General features: G+C 32.6%; 2 protein-coding genes across 5 annotated transcripts in view; one reads left to right on the top strand and one right to left on the bottom strand.

Moving 5' to 3' along the window:
- Positions 1 to 2,085, top strand: part of LOC145266335 (uncharacterized) — a 43,331-nt gene extending 41,246 nt beyond the window's left edge. For all 3 annotated transcript variants that reach the window (XM_080121925.1, XM_080121924.1, XM_080121923.1), the window contains one exon: positions 363 to 2,085. In XM_080121925.1, the coding sequence (XP_079978051.1) occupies positions 832 to 1,992 (1,161 nt within the window). In that variant the 5' untranslated portion in view covers positions 363 to 831 and the 3' untranslated portion in view covers positions 1,993 to 2,085. The remainder of the gene's footprint in view (positions 1 to 362) is intronic.
- A 14,004-nt stretch (positions 2,086 to 16,089) lies between these two features.
- LOC145266334 (putative E3 ubiquitin-protein ligase UBR7) overlaps positions 16,090 to 17,500 on the bottom strand; it is a 50,739-nt gene continuing 49,328 nt past the window's right edge. For both annotated transcript variants that reach the window (XM_080121921.1, XM_080121922.1), the window contains exons 10-11: positions 17,406 to 17,467; positions 16,090 to 16,306 (exon numbers count right to left, since the gene is read on the bottom strand). In XM_080121921.1, coding sequence (XP_079978047.1) covers positions 16,211 to 16,306; positions 17,406 to 17,467 — 158 coding nt within the window. In that variant the 3' untranslated portion in view covers positions 16,090 to 16,210. The remainder of the gene's footprint in view (positions 16,307 to 17,405; positions 17,468 to 17,500) is intronic.

Here is a 17,500-nt window from a genome sequence, read left to right as displayed (position 1 = left end):
ATAATTTATTTATTTGTTGAGTTTAAATTAAATGCTTATGCTTGATTTATTGTTTGAAATCCCTTTAATATTGTCTACCTTCTGGTTTGAGCAATATTCTTATAGAAATCTCAAAGATCCGAGGGGTATGAATAATATCGGGCACAAGTGTATATGTATATATATATATATATATATATATATATATATATATATATATATATATATCAATTACTCTTAAAATCACAATATTTTTAACTTCTGTAATATTTTGTGAAATAATTTGTTCTTAATATTCATGTCACTTAACTAATGTATGTTTAGTCATTAAAAAAAATGTCTTTTTGTTGATTTTTACATGTAAAATTTTATTTATTTTTCAGGTGCTCAGCTGTAATTAAAATATCCTGTGTAATTCCGTTTCTAGGACCACCATCATGCATCTTACCTGGATTTAGAATAAAGAAAACACCAAGTGTTATCGGCTGATCCAGAGTAAATTTGATTATTATTAAAGCCTGATTCATCCAAAGGCAAACGTTTAAAACAAAAACAAAAAGGACGTATTATTTGGATTCTTGGGACTACTGATCTCATCATAATGTTTCGGTCGATGTAGCCTCCAAGCTTCTTCAGGTGAATCCTGTTGAATCTGAAAATCTTTCTGTTACACTTTGAAATCTTTCGGTGAAACTCGTGAATCTACAGAGAATTTTAAACGGAACCCTTTATCAAATCTATAGAAGTAAGATACTCATTTTACTTCAGTCATGACAAGGTAAAAAAAAAGGAAAGAGAAAAAAAAAACAACAAAAAAAACAATTTCATAATTTTGTAAAGTAAATCCCGACCATGGGATATGACGTCCACAAATTTGTTGAAGTCGTTGATGCTAATTTATTATGCGGGATTTGCGGACTAGTGTTCGAAGATCCAGTGCTGACCCCTTGCGGACATAGCTTTTGCCTCCTCTGCCTTGAGACGTGGCTAGAGACTGCCCGATATAAAAATTACATCCATCAACATCACCAAAGATTTGAAACTTCAACTGGCTCGTGTCCTGAATGCCGGGAAGCTGTGCACCCAAACGAATCAAAGCTAGAACTTTCTCTACGGAACCTCATTAAGGGATTTTACACGTATTGCGAATTCAAAGACCAAGGTTGCCGTACTACAGTTAAACTAGAGCATGCAAGGGACCATGCGCATCGTTGCCTGCATTCGACCGTGAGTTGTGCAGGCTGCGGTGAAAATGTGCAGCTTGTTGGTTTACCGCAGCATCAGATCGATTGCCGAGGAATTGCCGAGACAATAAGCGAAGACGGTAATGATACTGACAATGACAAAAACGTATATGGCAGACGATGTGGCAGCTCAAGTTACAGCAATGAAAAATCCGAAAGGGTTACGGATCTTTCAGATTTGCTCAAGCAAATGGAACAGCAGATGGAGATTCTGAAACGAGACCTCCTTCTTGCTAACGTCAGCAACGCGATTATCGAGAGTGAGTATCTTCTCCGTAGGAGCGAGATAAAGAAAAAACACGAACATCTATCATCAACGCGTGACGCAGATAAAAAATTTACAACGGACACCCAACAAATGTATTCCAAAAACCAACCTACGGTTAAAAGAGCTGAACTCAATCTACCAACCGCAAGTGGAACCGGAAACCGTGCCGGTTTAAACTGGTTTAAATACCCTGGTGATCATGAACGGATGCCAGTCGACTCAACATCCACCATACCAGCCAAAAGACTCGCGTCATTTATTTTTCAGTTTCTTTTCAACAAACCTGGCTATATCGACAGCCGGATGGTATTTGAAGCCATTCAACATTCTTATGATTGTTTCGTTTCCAGCTCCGTCATGTATGACAACAGTGTTCATGTGCTTCTTGCTATAGCCAGTGTCAGTGATTGGTTCACGGTGGTTCAGAAGCAAAATTTCAACCAATGGCTGCAAAGCTTGGCAAGATGTCGTGAACTTTTGGACACACCTGGTTTGAGCTGACAACAGAAACAGGCTGGCCTATAATTTGTGAATTTATTTATTTATTTATTATTGTTATAAATAATTAAAAAAAAAAAAATTATACATATTGTACATATCGTTATATATTTTTTATTTTTGTATATTTTTGCCTGTATTTTCTGCAATAGCCTTTTTTTCTTTTTATTTTTACATAGACATCACCACTTATCGAGGCCCAGAGGCCACTCGAGGATAAGGGTTAACGAATGTAAAGTAGTCAATTGAACAATATAGTAATTGTTAGTAAAGGAAATTCGGTAAATTTGTTAACTTAAGTGGAACGGCTCATCAAGAACTTGTTTACGTTGGACTTGACAACTATATTGTAGTCAGCTGGAAAGCAGGAAAACGAAAGAGAATTTCAAAGGCGTGCAGTTCTAAGAAAGAAGCTTTGTTCATGGAATCTACGTTTAGCTTTAGGCACAGATAAAGAGTGGGAGAAATTATTGATAGTGTTTTCAGCTAGAGGAGTGTTTCTCGTCAAAGTTTGGCGAGGGGAGAACCATAGATTGGAGCTCAGTCGAGCACTTGCCATGAAAATAACGATAAAGTAGAGACAAACTCGTAACATCTCTTCTGTGAGAAACAGGTTGCAGGGAAGAAAAAAGGGCATCTCCTATGAGGCTGCCCAGATGTGGCAACACTCCATTCTTGGACGTAACTGGCTCTTATATAGATAATAGATAGAGAATTGCATCAGCAGTGAGATATCTACTGAATCAATAGAAGGATCCCCACCATTTTCCTAGCGACCTTGGCAACAAATTTGATATACATGTTCTATATCAGATCAGGAGTATCGTTATATATTTTTATTTTTCTATATTTTTACCTGTATTTTCTGCAAGAGCCTGTCTCTGCTCTGTTGTTATTTTTATGGCAAGTGCTCGTCTGAGCTTGAATCTATGAGCCCTCGTTGCCAAACTTTAACGAATAAAGAAAAAAATAAATAAAATAAGAAGGAACGCTCGACTAACTGCAACCACTATCAACAATTTCCCTCACTCTATCTGTGCCTAAATGGAAATGCAGATTCCATGAAGAAAGCTTCTTCCCAAAAACTGCCTACCTGTGGAACACACTTCCGTTGGCCTGCTTCTTGACTGGCTTCAATATCTTAGCCTCCAAGTTCAATGTAAACAAAATCTTGTTGAACTGTCCCCTTAAATAATCAAATTTGAAACAATCTTGCACCTTTAAGAGGTGCTTATTTCTCTTAGTCTGGAGATATATATATATATATATATATATTCAGACAAAGCTCCAGAGATATATATATATATATATATATATATATATATATATATATCTAGACAAAGAGAAATAAACACCTTTTAAAGGTGCAAGGTTGTTATATATATATATATATATATATATATATATATAGTAATTTATAAAATATATATGGCGATTAAGCTACACTGAATATTCTGCGTTTCATCCAACTATAGGATTCGTCATCCTATAGTTGGATGAAACGCAGAATATTCAGTGTAGCTTAATCGCCATATATATTTTATAAATTTTTAACTAGCTCTACCTACGTATTGAGCACTTTTGAAGTAAATACTTAAAGTTTACGCATAAATCTATACTTTCGTATATTAAATTTATGTGAATAAATGAAGTAGTTATATATATATATATATATATATAGTAGTAAATTAGAAAAATATATATGGCAATTAAGCTACACAGAATATTCCGCGTTTCATCCACACTAGGATTCGTCAGGCTTATGCATCCTAGTGTGGATGAAACGCGGAATATTCTGTGTAGTTTAATTGTCATATATATTTTTCTAACTTACTACCTAGCTCTACCTATGTATTGAGCACTGTTCAAGTAAATACTTAGTTTACGGATAAAATTATACTTTCGTATATTAATTTATGGGATTAAATGAAGTAGTCATATATATATATATATATATATATATATATATATATATATATGCTGCTTTAGTCCTTGACAGACTATGGATACCCACAAAGGAGTCCCTGCGTGTGAAATTTTTGTGGCCAGAGGTGCACAATCTCCAACCGCACCTCTCTTGCGTCAACAGGGAAAAGAAAAACCAAGATCGTGTCTAAGATATTTAACAGAAATAGTCTTATATGATCTCGCGAGATTCATGTGGGTGAATATAAAGAAGGCTGCTTGGAGGAGTGGGGGAGTTTTTGCTAGACAAACAGTAAACAGGTGACGTTACAAGACAGATGGTTACTCAGTGCATTGAAACGAGTGAAAGAGGTTCTATTTCAACACACACCATGTATAAATTATTTTTTAAGACAACAAGAAAAGGAATAGACCAGCTTATTTTGAACTCCAGTTGTTAAATATTCTGTGTAGTTTAATTGTCATATATATTTTTCTAACTTTCTACCTATGTATTGAGCACTGTTCAAGTAAATACTTAGTTTACGCATAAAATTATACTTTCGTATATTAATTTATGAGATTAAATGAAGTAGTCATATATATATATATATATATATATATATATATATGTCTATCTGTCTATCTATCTGCCTATCTATTTATCTGTCTATCTGTCTGTCTATCTATCTATCTATCTATATCCTTTCTCTCACTCCTGCAAACATCCTTCCTTTTTCTCTTTACATGTTTCTTAACTTAAAAAATATATATATATATAAATATATATATATATATATATATATATGCTGCTTCAGTCCTTAACAGACTATGGATACCCACAAAGGAGTGCCTGCGTGTGAAATTTTTGTGGCCAGAGGTGCACAATCTCCAACCGCACCTCTCTTGCGTCGAAATTGTTAAATACCAGTGGCAAGTGAAATGCATGTACAGAATGACTGAAGACCAATGCCGAGATAAGCGGAGAGCATATACAGTGCCTAGAATTCCCAAATGGTCACCCATCTGGTACTAACCAGGCTCAACGTTGCTTAATTTCGGTGATTAGACGAGAACCGGTGTGTCAGCGCGATTATGCTGTATATATATATATATATGGCTCATTCCATGTCAAATCTACATGGGGTTAAACCATGTCTGACACAGATTTTTTTCAAATTTGTTAAAGGAAATTGAATGGCACCTGTTAAAGGAAATTGAATGGCACCTGTTACGCATCTCAAGGTCAAGGGGTTTCTGAGATATGACCATGACCTTTTTACAAAAATGTGAATTTTTATGACGAGGTGACCATTAAAAGATGATATCTCTGTTATTTATGGGCCTACAAAGTTAATTCATATATCATTTTAAAGTACCTGAATAGATCTACAATTTTTTTTCTGGGGATAATTTTTTTGAAGGTCAAATTAAAAAAAAAACAAGTTGACCATGACCTTTTACCTGAATTATCTCAAAAAAGGTCATTTTAATTTTTTTTTTGTAATTTTGACAAAAGATTTGTCTATCTTATGAGAGTATACATTCCAACTTTCATGATGGGTTTCCATTACAAGCGTTTTAAAGAAGTGGACTAAATTCAAAATGGCGGAATGTAGTACCTGATACTTCATATAAAAACATTTTGATATTTCACAATATGGTCATGTCTGATATCTTTGTAAAGCTATTTTAATGCTGATTAATATATACATAAAACCATGGTCACAAATCCATATAAAAAATTTTGATATTTAAGTTAGTGGACTAAGTGAAAGTTTTATCACCTCTACGCCAGACAAGCTTTGGTGACAACGTTCCTTTGATTTTTGAAGTCTCTGTTTGTTTACTGGTTGAGGCTGCTGCCTGTTTACTGGTTATAAAAAACAAGTTCTAAATATATAGTAAGGGATGGGTAAAGATAAAAAGCAATAAAAGATTATAAAAAATTAATATTATTAAAACCACTTTCTCAGTTGAGTCTGCCTTGGAACAGGATAAGACTTTCAAGAAATTTTGCCAGGCACCATATACATATAAGTTATATTTTCATACAAATGTAGAATTTAAGTAGATATTTTTATTATTATTATTATCATCATCATCATCATTATATCTTTTTCATTATCATTATTATTATTATTATCATTATCATTATTATCATTATTATTATTATCATTATATCTTTTTCATTATCATTATTATTATTATTATATCTTTTTCATTATCATTATTATTATTATTATTATTATATCTTTTTCATTATCATTATTATTATTATTATTATATCTTTTTTATTATCATTATTATTATTATTATTATATCTTTTTCATTATCATCATTATTATTATTATTATTATTATTATATCTTTTTTTTTAATAAGTCTTCAGCAAAATTCTCCTAAAACTAATAATAATAATAATAATAATAATAATAATATCATCATCATCTTTTTTAAAATAAGTCTTCAGTAAAATTCTCCTAAACAAAAGTGGTATTCTATATTCTTTGGTACTCCTTGAGTATCGAGTTCAATGGCGACTCAGCCTATTTGTTTATTAGTCACTCCTGATAACATTTTTTTTTTATTTACTTATATTGGCTTAACGTTTTGAATGCATATTAAAAAGAAAATTAACCATTCATTGATATTTTCTCAATTTTACAGACGTTTTTAATTTACATGCATGGATAATTTTTTAGTAAATATTTACATTAGGTCCATTTCCACATTGTTCTTTTAAATGACGAGTTGTATAGAAAATACTATTGGGGGGGAGGCAGTGTCAGGCGCAGAAAACTAGATTTGTTTATCGCACTTAGATCTTCTGATTCTGCATAATCGAATATACAAGTCGTCATTTTAAAGAAAAATCGTGGAGGTGGACCTAATGTAAATATTTACTATAAAGTTAACTGATATTCGTTTTCAGCATAACCGAAAACCTATAAAAGTCATCATTTTAAAGAAAATTGTACAAGTAGACCTAATGTAAATTTGTTTATGCTACCGTGCGCTTGGTATATTTTATCATTTGAGTGCTCGGTGTTCTGTTGTAGCTAAAGCCAATATTTACCATTCAATTTAATTCATTAAGTCTTGAAAATGAAAACTTATTTCAATGATTTAATTGCTGGCGGCCACAGCTTTTAATTTTTATGCAACAAAAAGATTTTTACTAAAAAAAAATGTTATGCTGCAGAAAATTGGGAAAATTTGTTTACAAATTACAAGCATTGAGCATTATATGAGAACAAGAAAAAAATTGCTGACACGATATATTTATATCTTTGGAGTCTCGATGATGACTTAAAAATAAAAATAAAACAAATTCATTCACCCAATAAATGTTATGATAACGTTTATTGGGTAGGTTTCTTCCAGTATTTTGTTTTATTTTTAAGCTATAATTGAGCCTAAGTTAAGGATGGCTTTCTAAATAATCTGCAGAACCTGTACTTCCACCTAACAGTTTAATAAATAAACTTGGGATGGGAAATTGATACTCTCGCCAGAAGATATATACTGATAAAGTTCAATATCAGGGACTGAATATAATAAAATACCGTTTGCTGCAAAGTTTGAATTGGGTACTTTTCTGGTTTGCCAATATTTATGAAAGTATTGGTGCTTCTGTTTTGTTTTTGTTGGGTTGAGGGTTGGCAAAAATATGCACACTTGTGCATATAACAATGGCCGCCACTCATAACATGTGGAATTACATTGCTTAATATCTGGAAAGCTACTCATTTGCAGAAAATTTAAATGCAATATTTTATAAGTGGTGGCCATTGTTGTACATGCAAGTGCGCACATGTATCTTTTTATTACATCAAACTTGTGGAAAAGTATCTTTTCACTATCGTGAAAATTATTAGTCGGACCCAATTTTAAATGTGATATTCGTTTTCAGCACACCGTAAACCCCCTAGAAAGCAAGTTTTTTAAGGTAGGTTTTGTACACATTTTTCATTAAATTGTGTTCATTTTACGTTGACCAACCCCTCCCCTAAAAAAAAAAGATGACCATAAAGTGGGGGCTCAATTTACGTTTAGTTAATATAGAAAAGTGATCGCCCACTTGTGAAACAATAATTTCTTTACATCTTGGAAGCTACTTGTTTTCTGGAATTTTATTTTCGTTTTCAGCACCCCCCCGAAAACCTATACTAGTAGCCATTTTAAAGGATATTTTAGGATGGAAAGATACTGCACCTTTAGCGAAATATCTCGAGGAATATGTAGGAATGATTCAAAGTGCCATTTTTACCTAGTTATTTATTGCTCCCAGGTCCACTCTGACCCGGAGTGGTAGTACCTGTTAGGGTCCCAACTATGAGTTAAATAGAAACGGACTTGAAAACAACAAATATATTCTATTAAAAAATTTTTCTTCAAAATCTTTGGATTCGGCATTAAATAACCTGGAAAGGGTTGATATGCCGTAAAACAAAAAACCAACCAACCTAGTTATTCACTTTTGCTATTTTTACTGGTGCTATTTTTACTTAAATTTAAACTGGTGGTAGAGGCTTCTTGTAATTATTGAAGAAAACAAGCTTAGTCTTGGCAGCATTGAATGTGATCATCCATTTTTGTCTCCATTCTATTACAGATTGGAGGTCTTCCTCTAATGTTTCTGCCATTTCCTTAGATACGTGTTCATTCATTTTCTCCTCGTGCCTGTTATAAAGCGTGGTGTCGTCAGCAAATGTACCCGTCTCAGAGACAATTTTATCAAGGAGGTCATTTATGAATATCGAAAATAATAAAGGTCAAAGGATCGATCCTTGAGGTACACCCGCATTTATATCATATTGTTTAGATGTACGACCGTCAATGACAACCTGGATTCTTCTCTTATTTAAGTACTTAATTATGTTAAGTAATCATCCAATGACACCGAATGATCTGATTTTCCTGAGAAGATCATCGTGCCATACCCCTATCAAACACCTTAGATATATCTAGGACTACCGCCCTACCCTATCCTGCTTTGTCCAGTGTATGGTATATACGTTCAGAGATTACAGTTGGAATATGACTATAGAATGGGCTTGTCTAAATCCATATTGTTAGTCAGAAGTTTAGCATCTATAAAGTAGTGGATTATAGCTTGCTTGATTATGGACTCAAATATTTTGTTGAAAAGAAGGAGGAGACCAATGGAGCGATAATTTAATGGATCAGTTCTTTCGTCAGAATTCTTGAAAACTGGTACCACAGAAGCAGTTTTCCAGCTGTCAGGAAAAGAAGATTTGTTAAGGCATTTGTTGTAAAGTTTAGAGAGGACTGGAGCAACCTCAGCAGAGCATTTTTTAATAGTACAGACGGGATGAGATCGGGTCCACATGCTTTTGAAGTGTCAAGATTTTTATGATTAAAAATTGAATTTTTTGTGATTTCTTTTCACTTGCAGCAAACTTCTTTCATTTTCATCAGATTTTATTTTTATATTTTTTTTTTCAGACTTATATCCTTGGACTAAGATTTAATAATCATCCTTTCTTAGATATAAAACTTTTTTAAGTGTTCCATCCAAATGGATTCAGTAAGTAGGAATAGTCTTGAAAATGTATGCTGCGACCCCTTTGAAATTCATAAGTCAGAAAATATGCTGACAACATTAAACAATTTAAATTGATCCCTGGTAAGAATATTTGCACATAATGTCGAAAAAAAAAAATTAAAAAAAATTACATCAGCTGAGGCTTTTGATGCTGCTTCAACAACAGATGAAGGTCAGCCACAACCAGCTGAAACCGAATCTTCAAACATATTTGTGGATACTACAACTGAATTACAGCTACTGAATGAGTCACTTTCAATTATTGGGGAATCGCAAGTAAAGCGACGAAAATGTGAAAAACATTCCATATATAATAAAAAAATAGAAAGAATTACAGGAGCGATATCTGATAGATTCGGTATAATTTAATCAAACATTTCTCATGAGGAATCAACTAATGCAGAACGACAAAACCTTGAATGAGAAATTATTACTCAGTTGAAAGGAAAGTTTGCTGCAAGTGAAAAGACATAACACAAAAATTCAAATTCTGACCGTACTTCCAAAAAACTGGACTCTACGTAAAATACAAACAGAATTTGGCACTACAATGTACATGGCGAGACAAGCAAAAAAAAAAAAAAAAACAAAAAAAAAAAAAAACAAAAAAAACTTGTGAACGAGGAAGAAATTTTAGCTTTGCCAAATACACACAAAAAAAAAAACAACTAAATTCCCACAAGAGACAATTAATAAAGTGAAGCAGTTTTATAAAAGTGAAGAAGTTAGTAGAGTGATGCCTGGCAAAAAATCATTACAAGACTGTTTTAAAGGATGGGAAACGGGTTCAGGAACAAAAATATCTTGTTCTCCGTAACCTGAAAGAGACATTTGAATTATTCAAATCAAAGAACCAAGAGAAAATAAGCTTCTCTAAATTCACTGAGCTTAGACCAAAAGAATATGTGCTTGCAGGTGGTGCTGGAACTCATACTGTCTGCATTTGCACAGTTCATGAAGTTGATGATAGCAGGATCTCATCTTGCTAAACTGACTGAAGGAGAAAGTTATTTGACAGATTACAACCAATGCATACTTGCTGTTACATGCAATGAAACATCGACAAATTGTTACTTGGATGACTGCTCATCTTGCAACAAACTGATGGATGATTTTGTCTTGTATATGGAAGAAATTTTTCACAAAAATTCAGTTAATGATTTTGTATACAAACTGGTTATCAACTGATAGTTTGTAGAATGCTTCTATCACAATCCACAAAGGAATTCATTGAAACTTTCCATGCAGGCCCTCAAACATTAAAGAAGCATAATTTCATTGCCAAAGCACAATCAACATTTTGTTCTGATAGAAAAGGTTCTTCGAAGGTTGGTGAAGTCTTAGCAATAGCAGATTTTTCAGGGAATTATTCATTTGTTTTGCAAGATGCAGCTCAAGGATTCCATTGGAATAATGATCAAGCTACATTGTATCCATTCATCTGCTACTATTGAAATAGAATTGACCATGAGCATATTAATTTTGTAATAATATATGATTGTCTTAAACATGATGCAGTAGCTGTCCATTTGTTTCAAAGAAAGTTTATAGAACAATTAAAAGAAATTCTTGATTATGATGTCCAAAAAATTATATATTTCTCTTATGGGGCTGTTTCACACAAAAATTTTAATAACTTTATAAATCTGATTTTTGTATTGATGCAGAGTAGCATTTTTTTTTTTTGGCTACTTCTCATGAGAAAGGACCATGTGATGGGTTAGGTGGTACTGTTAAAAGGTTAGCAGCAAAAAGCTAGTCTGCAGCGACTATATAATGAACAAATCATGATGCCAAGACAATTGTATTTTTATGCAAGAAAATACATTTCTTATATTCCTCAACTGCAGAATGGACAGAGGAAGCAAACATCTTAGAAGACAGATTTAACAATTCCTCCTCGATTATAAGAACACAGAAATTACATACTTTCATTCCTGTCTCTCAAAGAAAAATGGAAATAAAAACAGTGTCAAGTTTACAAAATAAAGGAAAAACGGTTCGAATCACAAAAAAGAAACAATATGGAGTTTAAAAACAGCAAATTTGTGACAGCACTTCATGAGAGAAATTATTGGTTAGGATGTGTACTTGAAAAATACCCAGATAATGGAAAGATGAAATCAACATTTTTACAACCAAATGGACCATCTCCACTTTTCTATTATCCATCACATCCAAATATATCAATTTTTGAAATATTCTGATATTCTTAGCTCAGTTGATCCAATAACTGAAACAGGAAAATCTTATAAACTTTCCAAAAATGAGATGAAAAAGGCATCAAATATTTTAGAAAGAAGAATTTTGAAAGAAAAACCTAAATAAATACTTTAAAGTTCGTTATTATAAAAAATGTTTCAGTGAAACAGATTTTCCATTCTGAAATGTATTGCAATATACACAGATTGATTTCTTGCGGATATATTGTATCACTCGCAGGTCATCATTTTTTTGTATCCAAATCTGTGTTGTACAAGAAAAGTATGAAAATTATTCTAAAACGGTTTGACTTGACGACCAGAATTTGCATAAAATTCAACATGTCAAGAATTTTATTTTTTTAGAACATTCATTTTTAAAGTTTTTCATTGAAATGTACCCATAAACAACATAAATTGCCTTTTTTGTAAATTTAGAAAATCAATCATCGAGAAAAATGTTTTATGTAATAATTTAATTAATTAACCTTTAACACCTTTCAAAATTCTTTTTATTATGACTTCTTTTCCATAACAAAATCTGTGTTGCATTAAAAAAAAAAAAAAAAAAAAAAAAAAAAAAAAATTCAGTTTCATCAACATTTTACCTAGTTATTTTCTTTTGCTATTTTTACTTAGCTTTAAGCTGGTGGTAGAGGTTTCTTGTAATTACTGAAGGAAACAAGCTTAGTCATTCTACTACAGATTGGAGGTCTTCCTCTAGTGTTTCTGCCATTTCCTTAGATGTTTTGAAAGAAAAGTCTAAATAAATACTTTGAAGTTCGTTATTATAAAAAATGTTTCAACAAAACAGATTTTTCATTTTCCATTCTGAAATGTATTCCAATATACACAGATTAATTTCTTGTGGATATATTGTATCAGTAGCAAATGCCAAAGGTCAGAGAAACTGTTTACCATTGACATCAAATGTTGCTTATTCTTTTGATGCTATAAACTAATTAGATCAACAAATTTTTTAGAATTCTTTATAACATGATTTTTTGTATCAAAATCTATGTTGTACAAGAAAAGTATGAAAATCATTCTAAAACGGTTTGACTTGACAACCAGAATTTGTATAAAATTCAACATGTCAAGGATTTAAAAAAAAAAATTTTTTTAGAACATTCATTTTTAAAGTTTTTCATTGAAAAGTACCCATGAACAACAAATTGCTTTTTTTTGTAGATTTAGAATATCAATCATTAAAAAAAAAAAAAAGGTTCACCATTGAGATCACGTTTTGTTATAATTTAATCCTTCAAAATTTTTTATTATATGACTTTTGTACTTTTTTCCATAAAATCTGTGTTGCAAAAAAAAAAAAAAAAAAAAAAGTTTCATCAACAAATTTTTTTATATGGATTTTGTGACCATGGTTTTATGTATATATTAAATCAGCATTAAAATAGCTTTATAAAGATATCAGACATTAGTCATTGTGAAATATCAAAATGTTTTTATATGAAGTAGCAGGTACTACATTCCACCATTTTGAATTTGGCCCACTTCTTTATAACGCTTGTAGGAATGGTTGTTTATGTTGAACTTGAAGATGACCATGTCGTAGTCAGCTGGAAAAGGGAACAGTTCCACAGGCGTGCAGTTCTAAGAAAGAAGCACTGTTCATGGAATCTACGTTTAGGCACAGATAAAGAATGGGGGAAATTATTGATAGTGTTTTCAGTTAGAGGAGTGTTTCAAGGGGGCACCATAGATTGGAGCTCAGACGAGCACTTGCCATGGTTTACATTGTTATATGTACCAATATGTATTATTTGGATTCTTCAGGACTACTGTTTTTAACCTTTTGGTCGTTTTCTTCGGGTGTATCTTATTGAACTTGGGAATGAATTTGGACTTGATTGGCATCTTAATTAATCTGTAATTGTATTTTTTGACCGCCTACACTAAGAATTGAATCATAAACCTTCAAGAAAAAGTCACTTTTACAATTAATTTTCCAAGTACTCTAACCACTGCGTCATAGGTCCTCAAGATGAGAACGGTAGTCTGAAGAGTCCAAATAACTAATCCTTATCTCAAAATCAAGAAATATGATGCACAAAAACGTTAATCTGATTATAAACGTGAATAAAAAAAATTAAAATAATGACAAACAAAAACTTTAAGAGTTAATATTTATTTCAATAAGAACCATTTTGAATTTAGGAGATTTCTTATAAAATAATAAAAAAATTTTTTTTTTAAATGCAAATAAAGTCTAAATCGTGTTATTTTTATTTGTATAATTTTAATTTTTATTGTATATTTTTCAATAATGTCCTTTATTTTATATTTTATTTCAATAAATCGCTTCACAATAGAAATACTGAAGAATAAGAAAAGTGAAGGAATTGATTTGTCTTGCCACCGCTCCGTCGGAAGTTATAAAGTACGTTAGCTGACACTAACCAAAACATTTCAAGGCAAACCTGACGTTTCCCAGGAATCAATGAAGACCCACATGTCCTTCAGATTCCATATTCCTTATTACAATTTCTCATTTTTTTATTTTTCATAAGTCTCACGTTACCGGGGAAGGAGGAGAAATGGTAATTTGTTCAAAATGTAACTCATGTCTTTTGCAAATAAGTGAAAGTGTAGTAACTGTTCTTATGATGCACTTTATTGATCCTTGGTCAGTGAATAAGAAATTGGTTCTCGTCCATAATTCCCTGTTGGATTAAAAATAAGTAATCCACACTGTTTTCGACATGATAATTAAGTATTGTCATAAAAAAAAAAAAAAAGCCTGCTTCTCCCCATGTTAAGAATGGTTTTCTAAATAATGTTAATTTCAGCACGATCTGTAAACTGCACGAGTACCGAAACTCATTTACTAAATAAAAGGAGATATTAAATATATCTTTGCGTTCGAGACAGTGTACATAGAGGTTCTCATTGATTCCTGGGGAGATGCCAGATGTGCCTTGAAAAAAAATTTAAGGCTAAAATTATTTCAATACTTTCACTGTACTCATTGTAGAATACATTGCTGAGTCCCACCCGAAAAATTGAATGTTATAAAATTTTAATATAAGAATAGAAAAAAGGTAATATGCAGTTAAGGGCTGGGGTCAGGAGGAAACAGGGTTTCTCATTCAATCCCAGGTATCGCTGGAGATTCCTACGAGTAAATTCTATAATGATGCTAACTGCTAATTCCTATAAATCTTGGCACCATCTGGAAATTAGGGATAAAGAGGGCGAGGAGAGTCAAGATAAAAAAAGTAGAAAAGACTTATAACATTTGTCATGGAAAAAAAATGCCAGTTTTTTTTTTTGGAGTTAACGTCTTCAAGATAACATTGTTTTAAGTTTTACTTAAAGGATAGGAAGAAGTTTTTGTGCAAGGGAAATAACTCAATATATGTTTTTTTTTTATTCCGGGTAGAGTTGTTCCCCCTGAATAAATTTTTTTTTTTTTTTTTTTTAAATGGAAATATTTTATTCTTTCTCAAATAAAGAGAAGGAAAAAAATATTTACATAAACTCTTACCGTCTGCTACTCTTTATATGGCATTTACTTTTATGCCAATTTACTTTTCCACCAGAATCCATTGAAAAAATATTTTTTATTCAAATGTTTTTGTTCCTTGTGTCCATTGTTTCCACTTATGTCACAAAGGAATGCTCAAATTTACATTTTTCTCCAAAAATAATTCCATTCATTAATTTTTATGTGGCATTGAACCGATACGACTTTTGTCCGGATTTCTAAGATTAATACAGTTCCTCCAAGGTGCGAGCAGTAATCAGGGAATGCCACACAGCCAAGAGACACCCGTATGGGCATGCAGTCATTAGCAACATTCAACTTAGAAAAAGGGAGGGTGGGGGAGGAAAGAGAGAGAGGGTGGGGGAGGAAAGAGAGAGAGGGTGGGGGAGGAAAGAGAGAGAGGGTGGGGGAGGAAAGAGAGAGAGGGTGGGGGAGGAAAGAGAGAGAGGGTGGGGGAGGAAAGAGAGAGAGGGTGGGGGAGGAAAGAGAGAGAGGGAGGGTGGGAGGAAAGAGAGAGAGGGAGGGTGGGGAGAAAGGGAGGGTGGGGAGAAAGGGAGGGTGGGGAGAAAGGGAGGGTGGGGAGAAAGGGAGGGTGGGGAGAAAGGGAGGGTGGGGGAGGGAAAAAAGAGAAAGAGAAGGGGGTAAAAGAGAGAAAGAGAAGGGGGTAAAAGAGAGAAAGAGAAGGGGGTAAAAGAGAGAAAGGGTGGGGGGGGGGGAGAAGGAAAAACAAAGAAATGAAATAATAAAATGCAAAAAAGAAAAACAAAAATTGGAGCAAAAAAATAAAAATGAAGACGTAGAAAAAAATGAAGAAAGAAAAAGAAATAAAAATGGGGGGAAAAAAACAAAAACAAAAAAAAAAACGATAATGAGAAAAGAAAAAAATAAAAGCAAAAATAGAAGAAAAATTGATATTTATTTTTAAAATGACATTTATTCTCTCGCATCAAATCTGGAATTACGTAAGAAAAATTAAAAACAGTTGACGGTTGTAGTTCTGCCACAATTGAAACAAGTGGAGACAAAAAAGAAAAAAAAATTATTTGCAGAAATGAGATGGGGCTCCATTGGTTCTCTGGCGTTTACGAGCTTCCATACCTGTGAAGAACTCTCGGATATCTTCCTCTCGCACAACCTTGAGAAAGAAATTAGAAAAGATAAATTTAACACAATTTTTTTCAATTGATGCAAAATTTTATCAATATGCCTTAATTCTGCAAAAAATCTAAAGTGTATTCTATATTCCTTAATGCCATTTCTAGGATTTGCTTGCAGTAGACCTCATTTAGAATAAGACAATCGTCTGAATTACACAAAAAAAAAAAAAAAGAAAAAAAAAAGGGCGCTTGTTCAGAGTAAAAAAAAAATTATTTTACTAAAAGTAATTGACTTTCCCATTTTCTAAAGCAGATGTAATAAACCCCCCCCTCAAAAAAAAAAAAAAAGAGTGAACAAGGCATAAAAAAATGACTAAGTTTATTAAATTTTTTTTTTTTTTTTACAAGAGTCACTACTATCAAGACCCGAAGGCCACTCAAGGATAAAGATTAATGAATATAAGAGAGTAATGTAGTAATCGTTAATGGTGTACATTGGGTAGATTTTGGATTATTTAAGGTGACGACTCAACAAGAACTTGTTTACATTGGACTTGAGGGCTACTATTTTATAATCGACCAGGAAGCAGGCCAGTAGAAGTGTTCCCCAGGCAACCAGTTCTGGGAAAGAAGCTTTGTTCATGGAATCTGCATTTAGATTTAGGCACAGATAGAGTGGGCGAAGCTATTGATTACAGTTGTGGCTAATCAAGTGTTTTTTTTGTGAAAGTTTGGCAAGAAGAAACCACAGATTTGAGCTCAGATGAGCACTTGCTATGAAAATAATGATAGAGCAGAGACAGGCTCACAACGTCTCTTATACAGACAGAGGTTTGCATTGGCAGTGAAATACCTACTAGAGTGGTAGAATGATCCAAGTATTTTCCAGTGATTTTGGCAACGGGTTTCAATCAACATTTCTAGAACGCAAATGATTTTCAACAAAATGTCAACTTGAAACCCCTACGTCTTCAAGTTAAAAGTGGATTTCAGTTTTGAAAGACGTTCTTATGGAGAAGAGGTGAGTGGAGGAGATTGCCTGACTGTCCTCGTCCTGTGTTTGGATTTTTTTTATTTTTTATTTTATTTCAGCAGAGAGAGAGAGAGAGAGAGAGAGAGAGAGAGAGAGATTCTTACCTTATTAGAATCTGCAAATTTCCTGAGGTAATTTCTCAATTCTGACTTCAAATCATTGTATCCTAAAATGGAAAACGAAAACAGAAAACATTAAA

This window comes from Euprymna scolopes, chromosome 41 (genome assembly GCF_053919585.1).
Source record: "Euprymna scolopes isolate OS-2025 chromosome 41, ASM5391958v1, whole genome shotgun sequence".
Taxonomy (NCBI): domain Eukaryota; kingdom Metazoa; phylum Mollusca; class Cephalopoda; order Sepiida; family Sepiolidae; genus Euprymna; species Euprymna scolopes.
The sequence above is the reverse complement of the archived record's forward strand: the minus strand, read 5'-3'. Positions and strand labels throughout refer to the sequence as shown.